The sequence below is a fragment of the Macrobrachium nipponense genome, chromosome 42, assembly GCF_015104395.2.
Source record: "Macrobrachium nipponense isolate FS-2020 chromosome 42, ASM1510439v2, whole genome shotgun sequence".
NCBI classification, from domain to species: domain Eukaryota; kingdom Metazoa; phylum Arthropoda; class Malacostraca; order Decapoda; family Palaemonidae; genus Macrobrachium; species Macrobrachium nipponense.
In genome coordinates, this window is record NC_061103.1 from 20833512 (window position 1) to 20846769 (window position 13258).

Genomic DNA, 13258 nt, shown 5'->3' on the forward strand with positions numbered 1-13258 from the left:
ATTTATTATTTGTCTTATAAAAGAAGCGGCACTAGGAGTTGTAAATAGTCTTTTTCAACTTCTCATGGAAGGTAGGCAGAATTTTTTAGAATATTTTTTACACCATGTGTATTTGCACATCTTCCTCTTTCCCTTGATATGTGTTTTCTTAAACTGGCAGACCTCAAAGTTTCCTCCCGGCCTGGGGTGCTGCATATGTGCATATGCTTTTTTTTAGCCTGCGTCTTAAGAGTTAAGCTGTTTGGATATTGTGTTTGCAGTTTAAGGTTACCAATTCAGGGCTTTGCATTTTTGGATAAGCTTTGTGCCACAAGTGTTTACGAGTGTTAGCTCATATAAGGGGTTGGTGTTATCCTGTCATGATCATAGTTCTATTTTTTGAACGAGTAACTAGTATTTGTCACCTCTTTTGTATTGATTTGGAGGGTCAAGGACCTTATACTTCATCCTGGCCCACTCTTTGGGCATTGTTATCAACCAACAAAATGTCTAGTACCAGTGCAGTCAGTTGTCTGTCTGGGTATAAAGATAGGCTCTTAAAGTGTTTTGTCTTCTCCCTGGGAGAAATGAGCACACAGTTTTTTTGTCACTTCTAAGAGGATTTCATCCCTTAGAGCAGCTTCCAGCAAAGCAGTAGCTTTTGCTTCTAGGTCATAAGGTCTCAGTGTGGGAGTCTGTCAGACTGGCCAGGCTCAGGATGAAGCCCTTTTCGTTTTACCTGTACTCGACTACAGTTACTGTCTTCAAGTGGTACCAGAATGGTGGGCAGGTTATTCAATCATATAGGCCTCTTGTTGGAAGTAAAGAATCCATACCTCACATTGCTTTGAATACCTCAGTGATAGGCTGGGCACTTTCCTGGAGTATCTGAAGATATTGGGAGTTTGGCTAGGAAAGATGTTGCTTGACACGAACCATTTCACACTTAGCAGTCAGGAAGTGCTTAAAGCAATACAAACCTGTGGTAAAAAAATAAAGTAGTATCTTTGTTCTTGGATGACAATCTCTAAGGCTTTTATCATGTAACAGGATTGGATAATAGCCTCCTTAATATTCCATCTTGAAAAAATCTTCTTTGGACAGAAGCAGGGAATATTGGGATGATTCCTGTTTGTACTTGAAGGAGATCTGACTCTTTTGACAGAATACTCTCTTAATCATCTAGTACACATGGCTGTTTTTGTGGAAACTTAAGGCACTCTGATAATAGACCTTTTTGTAACAACTCAGTGCTTCCCCTTCCTGGACTCCCAGGCTTGGACAGTTGATTTGTTTGTGCAGGGTGGGTCGATTATGGATACTGTACTTAGGGTAAAAAAACCGCATGGTACAGGGGTGGACCATGTACGATCAACGTGAACAACCCCAAAAAAAGTACATTATAACGAGTCCTGACATCGGAGATGGGCATCAGTCGCAACTTCTTGTTGGTGAGAAATGGAGCTAAAGACCTCTTCTCAGGTGTCAGGACGCATTATAATGTACTTTTCTTGGGGTTGTACACATTGATCGTACATGGTCCACCCCTGTACTATGCGGTTTTTTACCCTACGTCTTTCTCTTTTCAAGATTGTAAGAAAGGTACTCAAGTGAAGGGTATCCCAAAACTCCAGGATATCTAGTATGTATAGTTCCGTGGCGGTCTTAGAGGGATTAGTATCTGGTCTTAATTCCTTTATCGGCAGATTTCCCTGGGACCTTCCTTTAGGAAACATACTCTCAAACAACTGCATGCCATGAAGTTTTATCAAAACCTCCACATGCTTTGAATAATTGTGTGCACACTACTAATTTTCTCCTGCAAATGCAAGATATCCTTGAGTGTTTTAAGTCTCTATTAGTAGTCTAGAAGTGATATTGGAGGCAGTGGATGGTTTTTTATTTTCTTAGATACTCTAAAAAGCTATTAGTGCTTTCTTTAGGCCTTTAGAGATTGAGATGCCTTGAGCACCATATCAACCTTTGTCTTGGAACCTTCATTTAGTTTTAAAATTTCTGATTGCAAAGTTGTTTGAACCTTTAGAAACATTCTCATTAAAGTACTGACTCTGAAAAATTTTTCCATGGTAACCCAATCAACTGTGAAAAGAGTAAATGAATTACAAATGCTTTCACATTCTTGGCATTTGCAGTGAGACACAGTTCTCTTGTTCAGGCACCATTCTTTCGTTTCTGCCCTTGTTTAGAGCTAAGAAAGATTTTAAGGCAAAATTCCTTCCCGGAGTTGGTAAGACACCAAAATTAACTTCATTTGAGGACAATGAGGAAGAGTCATTTTTATGCCCTGTAATGGCTGTTAGAATTTACTTGAATAGAGGTGATAATACTGATCTAATTTATGGGGTTAGAACAGCGAACACTCCTATGGCTAAGAATGCTATCCCCGTGTGGGGGTAGTGCCATCAGTGGACCTCATGCAGTGCACTGTAGGTGTTACTTAAGGTTCTTTACAGCGTGCCTTCGGCCCCTAGCTGCAACCACTTTCGTTCCTTTCATTGTACCTCCTTTCATCTTTCTTCATCTTACTTCCCACCCTCTCCTAACACTTGATTCATAGTGCAGCTGTGAGGTTTTCCTCCTGTTACAACTTTCAGACCTTTTACTGTCAATTTCCATTTCAGTGCTGAATGACCTCATAGGTCCCAGTGCTTGGCCTTTGCATAAATTCTTTATTCAACTCAACTATTTGTTTTTTTGTTTATTTGTTAAGTTAGCTCTTGAGAATCTTAACCGCAACATTTTACCTTTGCCTCTTGTCACATTCATGATGTATGAGCATTGGGTACATTGATTAATATTAAAGAGTGTTATCTGTAGAAGAATTAGCTATGGTGGCTGCACAGAGGTGCAATTCTTTTTTGGCCTTTCATTACTTGAGAAGTACAGATTTCAAGAGAGAATTGTAAAGCCCTTAGTCCATGAGTTGCAGCTGGTGAAGTCTTTTCCTGAACCAAATGAAAGAGCAGCCTTTTCTACCCTTTCATTATTGCTACATTCAGGTTTTGAGGAGCATGAAGGTACATTGTATGTGTAGGAGCATACCTTTATTCTATCTGTAGGTACACTTTTTAGTTCTGGACTGTCTGTTTGCTAGGCTTGTTGGACCTTGGGAAAGAGATCACTGGAAAATGAGTCACCATTCTAAATTTAGATTCAAAGACTATGCAGACTAGCATGTCATAATGATTTCATTTTCAGGAAATTTAGTGAGAATTTTCTTAAGGATATTATCTCCTTTCGAAATAACAGGATCATAAAAAATGATGCAGACCTATAAGTTCCTTTGTCTATTTGTTGGTTTACGCAGCTTATGACATTTGGATTATAGGCCTATCTATATTCAGCTGTTTTATTGTGGTTATTCTTGTTTTTGTTGCTGCTGTAATGGTGCTTGTAGTGTTTTAAAAAATTTTTTCACATGGTATCCTAACATTGCAAAATCAGCATAGACCTATTCATAAAATACTGGTGTAAAGAATTATCCTCCTACTCTTATTAACTGAAATTTAGTCATTCGTTTTAATTAAAAGTAATCAAGATTTTTATGCATATAGTCTACACTAGAATATTCTCTAATAGAGAGACTTATGCATTCTTTTGTCCAAGAGGGTAATCTACAAGAAAGCCCTCAAAACCAAATAATTCATGGGCTACTCGCAGGTTGGTTTGGATTGTCTCATACATAACTTTTCAGCTACCTTATATTTTTCTTATTTCGTTAAGTATCTTATGATTTCTTTCTACCATACCCTTCATTTTCATATAAATGCAGCCTTATACTTCCTCATCACAGTAATAGTTGTTATCCTCGTAGTAATATATATTTTAAATATAGTTCATTGAGAGCCTTTTGATAGTTATGTGCAAGGCTGAGGCAGTCCTAAGATTGATCTGTGTGCCATTGACTGTGTTCCCACAAGTTTTACTTTTATTCTCTGTGATATAAGTGGTGTTACAGTTACTATCGCCATCCATGCAGGTATGTGTATGTGCTTTTGCTTATACAAGTACATTTCACTTTATTCATATACGTTATAGTGTGGAGTTGAAACTATATTAATTAAAAGCTACTCTATCTCCAACAGATAAAAGGTAGAAAACTGTTTGCAATAAAAAATTGACCTGTAGGCCCATGTTCTGTCATTGTCTCAAAATAGAAAATTTTATGTATAATATAAAAAAAAATGACATGGCTATAGAACACTGCAATAGGCCATTTGCCTTGTTCATTCCTCAAAAATATAACAACTTGACAAGTAGGCCTATGCCTTGTCATTGCCTCAAAATATTAGTTGACGAGTTGGCCTATGCCGTCATTGCCTCAAATTATAAGAAATTGATGTGTAGGCCTAATCTCTCAATGATATAAACATTTGACATGCAGGATTATGATGAATTAATACCCTAATATCAGAACTGGCAGCATAAGTCTATGTTTCATTTTAATTAATGTGGTCTATGTCAAATTGCTTATGCAGGCCAACACAAATTTTTTTTAAAAAGCAAGATGTGTGTATTATAGGCTGTGTATGATGAAAAAAAAAAGATGCAGAGATGAAATGATCCAAGATCTACATAAAGATATATAACTTAATACGTTTATACCCTCCATCATCATCATCTACGTGTTACCCTCCATCATCATCATCATCATCATCTCCAACCAACGTCTTTTCAGCGACTGTGATCTCCATTACAAAAAATGTGCTACGTACATACCATTCTACTGTACTGTACATATTTTGCTTTATGTGCAGTAATGTTGTAAATACATCTTTTAATAGGTTTAAAATTATAGTATCAATAATATAAAGTGAGAGAGAGAGAGAGATTATGAGCTAGGCAGACCAATTTTCTGAATGATTGCATAAAGTCAAGTTGCTTACATGTTTTGGATGGTGTAATGATTTGAGTAATTTTTTTTTAACCTCTGCTACATACAGATACTGTTGTAAAATATCTTTTACATGCTGAAAATAGATAGATACATGTTTGTGGGTGTATACACTATTAGCTCTGAGTGCTCTATTATTATTTTAAGGTATGTTAGGTTTATTCCCAAACATGACCGAAGGCAAGACTCAAAGACAGTATTAAACACAAAGCATTTCCTTTCCATTAAGTGCAGATTTGATCATTATTTTCATCCCCACTGCAGTCCCTGTGGTAAGAGTCCGTTGCCTCGACGTGTTTTCTCCAATTATTCCTATCGAAAGCATTTTCCTTCACTTAACCATTCTCCAAATCCTCCTACATTTCATCAATTCGTATAATCATTTGCGTACCTCTTGACTTACCCCTAACAGGTTCCACCCAAGCCCTCTTCAGTCTCAACTCATAAAATGTATAACTAATCTTTCCCATCTTGGCACTACAGATTTCATTTTCCAGCCTTTTACACAGCATGTTCCCAAAAATTTACCTCAGCATCCTCATATCTCTTTGCTCTAGCTTCTGCTCCTTTCTTTTTAATGCCCACATTTTTGAGGCATGCATCATCACTAGTCTGATTTGTGTAAATATTTATTTCTGGTCACTTTGGTATTCTTTTGTCACACACTCCTGCTACCTCCTTCCACTTCCCCAAGCTGCTTTTATCCAACTTTCAACCTCATCTTCACTCTCTCCCTCTTGGCTTAAGTATATGTTTCATGTTCAAATGCAAATTATAAGTAGGGTGTTTGTACCTAAGTATTTCCCCTTCTAAAAAAAATCTAATCAAGAAAAGTTGTTCAGTGTTAATTAATTAACCCTGGATATCACACGTACTTTCCGGTTAATGTTAACAATTTTGACATCATGAATTTTTTACAGTTGAACTGAATGTCTGAATAAGGGTATCAAACAGAAGTAAATATAAATGATGTTTATTATTATAAATCTACAACTTTCATAATTTAAAAAGTATCACAAATAGTCACAGAGTGATTAGGTTAAGTAACTGTGCTTCAGATTGGTCTGTATTGTCCACTGAAAGACAAAATTTACTACCATACTGGACACATGCAATATGGAAGCTTAGTAAGAGTGTAACACCACCAGTGGTGCAATCATAAGTATTCCGCCAAAAATATAGCACATCTCTGCACCCAAACACCAAAACCCTAGAAAGTAAAGGGTAAAATAAAATTTAATATTCTGTTCATTAAAGTTCACATTTGTTGAACACAAAATTCTAAAATTATCAACATGTGTAACACTGTAAAAGTCCTGAAAAATATCAAAACAGCTAAAAAATTTCTTGCAATGATCAACATACAAGAACCACTGAATTAAGACTAAAATCCAGTGTGACTTTATAAAGCTAGAAATCACTAAAAAGATTAAGGACACTAACCAACGGATGTAACAACTGGTCCAATAACTCTGGCAAGAGCACCCAAAGACCTCCAGATTCCCAGTAAGGTACCTTTCTGTGATTCTGAGCCATGGCATGAAGCTAATGCAGTAAGGCAAGGTACCATCATGGATGAACCTGAAGAAAGAGACATTCACAACCCATACAGATATTACAGTTCTTAATGAAATAAGTATAAAAATACTACTATAGGTAATCATTAACCCTTAAATGCTGAGCCGCTATTTACCAAAGTGTCTGTCGTATGCCGGCGGCGTTCGGGAGTTAGTACCGAAGTGGAAAAAAAGATTTTTCAAAAAATCACAGCACGCTTAGTTTTTAAGATTAAGAGTTCATTTTTTGGCTCCTTTTTTTGTCACTGCCATCAGAAATGAAAAAATATCATTATCATATATAAATATAGGAATATATGACAGCGTGAAAAAAAAAATTCATATATAATTGTATACAAATCGCCCTGTGAGCAAAACGGTTAAAGGTAATGAGTTAATTTTTTTAATTGTATTGTACACTAAATTGCGATGATTTTGGTATATAACAAATTATAAAATGATCAGAGCAACACAGAGAAAATATTATCACAAAATGATGCATGAATTTGTAATGAGCAGATGTAAAAAAAAAAAAAAAAAAAAAAAAAAAAAAAAAAAATAATTTTAAAATTCACCATAAATCAAAATATTGAGCTAGAGACTTCCCATTAGTTGCAAAATGAAGGTAATTGATTGAATATTACTAGACTGTATGTGTTTTAGTTTACAATTGCAGTTTTCGACCATTTCGGTCGAGTTAAATTTGACCAAAGGTTGAATTTTTTCTATTTATTGTGATTTATATGAAAATATTTCAAAACTGATAAAAGCTACAACCATGAGTTATTTTTGGGTGTATTCTACATGAAATTGCACACATTTTCATATATAAAACTTTAATGGCTAATATAAAATGGTGCAAACATTACGGCAAACCGACGAAAGAATTTCCAAGATTTTCGGCAGAGTTACCGCGCGCGGACATAAGGAAAAAGTTTTTTTTTTAAATTCACCATAAATCAAAATATTGTGCTAGAGACTCCAAATTTGTTGCAAAATGAAGGTAAATGATTGAATATTACTAGAATGTAAGAGTTTTAGCTTACAATTGTGTTTTTTTACCATTTCGATTGAGTCAAAGTTGACCGGAGGTTGAAATTTTGGAACTTACTGTGATTTTTATGAAAATATTTCAAAACTGATAAAAGATACAACCATGAGTTATTTTTTTGCATTCTACATGAAATTGTGCACATTTTCATATATAAAAATTTTATGTAACGGCTAATATAAAACGGTGCAAAAATTACGACAAAGTGACAAAAGAATTTCCAAGATTTTCAGCCAAGTTACTGCACGCGGACGTAAGGAAAAATTTTTTCTCAAAAATTCACCATAAATCAAAATATTGTGCTAGAGACTTCCAATTTGTTGCAATATGAAGGTAAATAATTGAATATTACTAGAATGTAAGAGTTTTAGCTTACAATTGCGTTTTTCAACCAATTTGGTCGAGTCAAAGTTGACCAAGGGTTGAATTTTGGCCCTTATCGTGATTTATATGAAAATATTTCAAAACTGATAAAAGCTACAACCATGGGTTGTTTTTAGTTGTATTCTACATGAAATTGCGCACATTTTCATATATAAATATAACTCTCTGTAACGGCTAATATAAAAAGGTGCAAAAATTACGACAAAGTGACGAAAGAATTTCTGAGATGCATCGCTTATGCTTTTTAGTGCGAGAAGAAAAAAATTCGCGCATATGCAGCTGGGTAACGCTTGTAAACAAAACAACAGAGTGATCTGTGAACTCCCAGCATCCCTCAAGGCGCCGTGATTTAAAAATTTTCGCAAACTAGGCCTATACGTAACTATTTTTCCGTGAATATTTAAAAAAAACTTTTTGTAGTCGACGTACCGTACGTCTGTTTAGCACCCGACAGACAATTTTAGTCGACATATAATATGTCCAATAAGCGTTTAAGGGTTAATTCCAATTTCATGTATTTATACTTAGGTAAAGATAAAGTAGGAATGGAATGAAATATAGAATCTAGGCTGAAGGCCAAGCACTGGGACCTAGGAGGTCATTCAGTGCTAAAAGTAAAATTGCAAGTAGAAAGATTTGACAGGTGTAACAGGAAGAAAACCTCACAGTTGCAGTGTGATACAATTGTAAGGAAAGGGTGGATAGCAAGATGGAAGAAAGGGAATATGAATGGAGGTAGGCAGTCCCCAGTTTACGACGGGTTCGGCTTACGACGCATGTTCCAGGGTTATGGCGCCTGCAATACTGATTGGGCATGAGAAATATGACACCAAAAATGCAAAATAATCAATATTTGAAAGTTTTTTTTATGAAAAATACAATAAGAATGCAGTTTACATAGTTTTGAATGCACCCAAAGCATTAAAAGTAAGGTTTTCTTAGGATTTTTGACAATGTACCAGCTTACGACGCGTTTCAAGAACGGAACTCCTGTCGTAACCCGGGGACTGCCTGTACAGTGAAAGGACCCCCAGCTAGGGGGCAAAGGGATACTGCAAAGAAACTAAAGTAATGCCTACAGTGCACTGATGACACTAGCCCCCTAAAGGGAAAAAAATATACTGCCCTCTGTTGGGAAAAAAATAAAGTGAAGATTCCTTATTGTTTATGATTAAATTCTTACATGTAATATAACTAAAGTTCTGTAATTCTTACATGTAATATAAGAATATAACTAAAGTTCTATAATTTAGAAAAAATCAGGAAGATTGCAAAATGTGTAAGAAAATACAGCATTTAATAAAGCAAATAATAAAAGTACACCTTACATCTAAAATGGAAAGCTGTCAAGAAAATATTAAATGCATGCAGACTGGAACTTAGGAACAAGTAGTGGTTAAAGCTTAACCTCCCAGATATGACAATTTTTTTTAATAATTTGTATTTTTCATAGCTAACAAACCTGAGGTCTTACCAATAGGATAAATTTTTTTTGTGCCAGGTGGAAGATGGTTTAAAACAATAAAAATTGTAAATGCAAGGAATCTGTGGCATCTGGCATGCGATACGTAGTTGAGGTGGAAGAGAGTCGGAGATCACCCTTGAATCCAGTGATGTATCAGTCTTTCTTGCAACCCAAGATGAGGTACCAGGGTTATTCATACTCATGAATTAAAATGTATCAACATTACTAATTGCCTGATACCAAAAGATATTGAAATCCTAAGAATAAAGCTAATGGATTATCAGACACTCCTGTTATTAACAAGAGTTAAATCCCACCTTTTCACCAAATAGTAAATTACTTAAAAAATTTTAATTTTAATATCCCTTAAGTATTTGTGGTCAAGATTCGTCATTTGTTGTCTGCATCTGAAACATTTACATGAAGTTAATTCATAGTATTAAACAAACTACCATATAGAAATGCTTACATGATTTATTAAACAAACTACCATACAGAAATGCTTCATGTGATAGCCAATATCCTCACTGTTATGGTACTAAGGAATCTGGATGCCACCATAACAAAGTCAAGTGCTTATCACTAGAATTAGCGCAACACGGCTACTCTCCAAGGCAGTCAAAGAAAGACTGATGCATCACAAGATTCCAAGCCTGGTTGGTGAACAGCTTCCACCTCGTATATGCATGAGTTCCCAAATGCCACAGATTCCTTGCTTTACAATCTTTTATTGTTTTTTTAACCAGTTTCCAGCTGGCACTATAAGATTATCCTATTGTTAAGACCTCAGGTTTGTTAGCTATGAAAAATACAAATTGATTAAAAATTTGCCATATCTCACAGGTTAAAAATATGCCCACTATCTTTGCTAATATGCTTTTTCTATACCGAAAAATTTTTAAGTGTAAAACTCTCACATGCAAAGAAAATAACGGAAAGATAAACTCACTGCAATACAAAGACTTAAGATAATTTAAAGTGTTTCGACTAGTGGGTACTGTAATTAAGATAATACAGCTTAAAAGTATAGTACGTACATACCTAGAGCATATAATGTCAAGCCTGTATAAAGGCCTATGTTCGTCTCACTTGCCCCAACCAAAATAAATGCAGGAACCATCATCATAAGGCCCTGTAAAGTACAAAATGGTTCAATTGGCAATGTTCAGTTGTATTGGAGACTAGTAACATTTTACAGTACCACTATTCCTCACCTCATAGTTAGTTCAATGTATGTGCAAGAAGTATGACATACAAGACAATTGATTGTTTTGCAGTTTGAGGAATAGTTTTAAGTTTAATATATGTGCAAGAAAGTATGACATACAAGACAATTATTTGTTTTGCAGCATGAGGAATATTTTTAAGTCATTGTCTTTTCTTTCACAAAAACATCTTGTACCTCTTTAGCCACCTGTGTTCACCTTACAATGAACATGTAGCTTTAATCTTATATTTTCACAATATCCATTCAAAAGCAATACTCTGTACAGTAACCCCTTCGTAGGGATAGGTATCACCCCCCCCCCCCATGAATAGCTACAATCCGTGAATATTTAAAACCCCTCTAAAATTGCTTATACCAGAGTATTTTAATAGTTTTATCACAAAAAGTGCATTTAGTCAAGAAAATACAGTAATTTGTGAATATTTCTCAGTGGAAAATACTGTGAATAGGCAATTTTCTGCTAATAGTGTGTATATATGTTCCATAGAAAAATTTGTAAATAGGCAAGTCCACGAATAGCGGGGGTCGACTGTTTAGATTGTATGGCCAAAATTTTATAGACAACTTTGTAGGGAAAATATTTATTCCATTTATATATTCTTTCTGTATCCGACATTGTATTCTGTTAACAGTTTATGCAAGTGTGAAAATTCATCTACTGACTTAAACCAGTAAAAATGATACTTAAATTGGAACTAAGCCTATTTCAGTCCCTAACATCATCATCATCATTATTTTTTGTTGTCATGTATTTGTAACCTACAATTGTATTTATTTATTTTTTTTTATTTTTTGCAAGTTTAAGTACTAATCATAAATTCAGTCACAATCTGAATTATCCATTGGAGGAAAAGGAGATGGAGGGGAGTAGTTAGGAGGGGAGGGAGGGAGATTCCTTACTTGTCGACCAATTCACTTAATAATGTGTTGTGGAAATGGAAATTGGTCATTAAGAGAGGAGTGTCTATATGCTACATTATCGATGCACATTCATTTAGCAATAACATAGTCTAAAACCCAAAAATTAAATAGCAGTTATAATCTAGATACCTCCCAAATTCTGTGGGGGAAAGACTAAACAGCATTACCTTTCTGCTCATACTCTTCTCGTTCCCATCCTTGACCCGTCAACATATCCGCCTTGCATCAAGGCCATAACTACGCCCAAGTATGAAAACATTCGGCCTTGGTCCATTGAAGTATAATTGTGCTTGTGGTGTGTCACAAAAGTCATAGTAACCTCTAAACCTAGAGTACAAAAAGAGGTAAAGGGAAGTACACCCATCCAAGTTGAGTTAGCCTTTCTCGATCTGAAGAGAAAATATGAATATTACTATAATACTATACAAAGTTCCACAATCCTCTCATCCCGAAACATTTAAAATTAATGTACGTACCTAAAATCGCAGTGAGAAAAATTATGGCTGTAATATGGTATGTCAAAAATAGTAACAAAGCTTCATTTTAAAATCAAACATAGTACAGCACCTTTCTTTTCCAGTCCCTTGACAGCTTTAAATGAAAACAAGGAACTAGGGTTGATCAAATCCAGTGACTCTGACAATCCAGTTCCAATGGATTTTCTTCTCTTAGACTGAAAAGAAAAAAAAAAGAAAAAATTAGTTAATGTTGTAAAATGAAATAAAAACCAATGAGGACCCACCCTGAAAATTAACAATTTGATAAAATTATACTAAGTATGAATTTTAACTTGCTGAATAACCACACAAAAAATGAGTGGAGCACATGAATACAAATTATTTATTTAATCTAAAAAGTTAACATAATTACAGCTCTGATCCTTGACTTCCAAGTAGGTTAAAGATAATAATCAGAATCACAAAAGCTACAAATTTTCTTCAATAACAAAAATGAACATCAAATATATGACTGAGGCCTCAAGTTTCTTACCAAGGAACAGAAGTAACACTTTGTTTCTTTCTGCAATCTCCACAACTTTATACCCAGAATAAGCCCACCCCCCCAACAATGGAAATATGTACAATATTTTACACACTTAGAGCATTTCTCCCATACACAAGAAAATTTGCTAAAAATTGCTAAATAAAACTACATAATATTGACTTCAAACAGTTAACAAACATAATGTATTCTGTTTTTGGTATTATTTTCAAACCATGCTGTACACATCATCTGAACTATGAAAGGCTCAGATACTTGAGTCCTTATTTCAAAAAAATACTTCAACAGGATCATGAGCAAATAAAAAGGACTTGGACAAACTTAGCAACTGTTCATAAAATTCCTGGTGAAAGATATGTAGTACGTATACTACAAAATTCATTTATATTTATAAAATAACAAGCTGATGCATTCCACTTGACAAAACATTACTCAAAACGTACACAAACCACAAATAGTTTAATGCACAATAAAATGATATTGTTATAATACAATAAAGTTTCATATATACTTACCTGGCAGATATATACATAGCTAAGACTCCGTCCGTCCCCGACAGAAATTCAAATTTCGCGCCACTCGCTACCGGTAGGTCAGGTGATCTACCTGCCTGCCCTGGGCGGCAGGACTAGGACCTCCCCGTTTTCTATCATATTTTTCTCTCTTCCACCTGTCTCCTGCTGGGGAGGCTGGGTGGGGGGGGCCTTAATCGTATATATCTGCCGGTAAGTATGTATGAAACTTTATTGTATTATAA

The 13258-nt window shown here is 35.0% G+C and overlaps 1 protein-coding gene across 1 annotated transcript; it reads right to left on the reverse strand.

The window, feature by feature from the left end:
- Window positions 1–5851: 5851 nt before the first annotated feature.
- LOC135213010 (major facilitator superfamily domain-containing protein 10-like) lies at window positions 5852–11725 on the reverse strand. Its single transcript, XM_064246789.1, has 4 exons — window positions 11667–11725; window positions 10392–10482; window positions 6338–6475; window positions 5852–6104 (listed from the first exon to the last, which is right to left on the reverse strand). Exons 1-4 carry the CDS (start codon window positions 11676–11678, stop codon window positions 6019–6021), a joined length of 327 nt encoding a protein of 108 aa, XP_064102859.1. The 5' UTR covers window positions 11679–11725; the 3' UTR covers window positions 5852–6018.
- Between the last annotated feature and the right edge of the window lie 1533 nt (window positions 11726–13258).

Bases quoted from the DNA above. Each gene is read 5' to 3' on its own strand.
- LOC135213010 (XM_064246789.1), bottom strand. The intron at 6,476-10,391 runs GTATGTACGTAC...CTCTTTCTTCAG, and splicing joins CTTGACATTATATGCTCTAG to GTTCATCCATGATGGTACCT. The intron at 6,105-6,337 runs GTTAGTGTCCTT...TTTACTTTCTAG, and splicing joins ACCAGTTGTTACATCCGTTG to GGTTTTGGTGTTTGGGTGCA.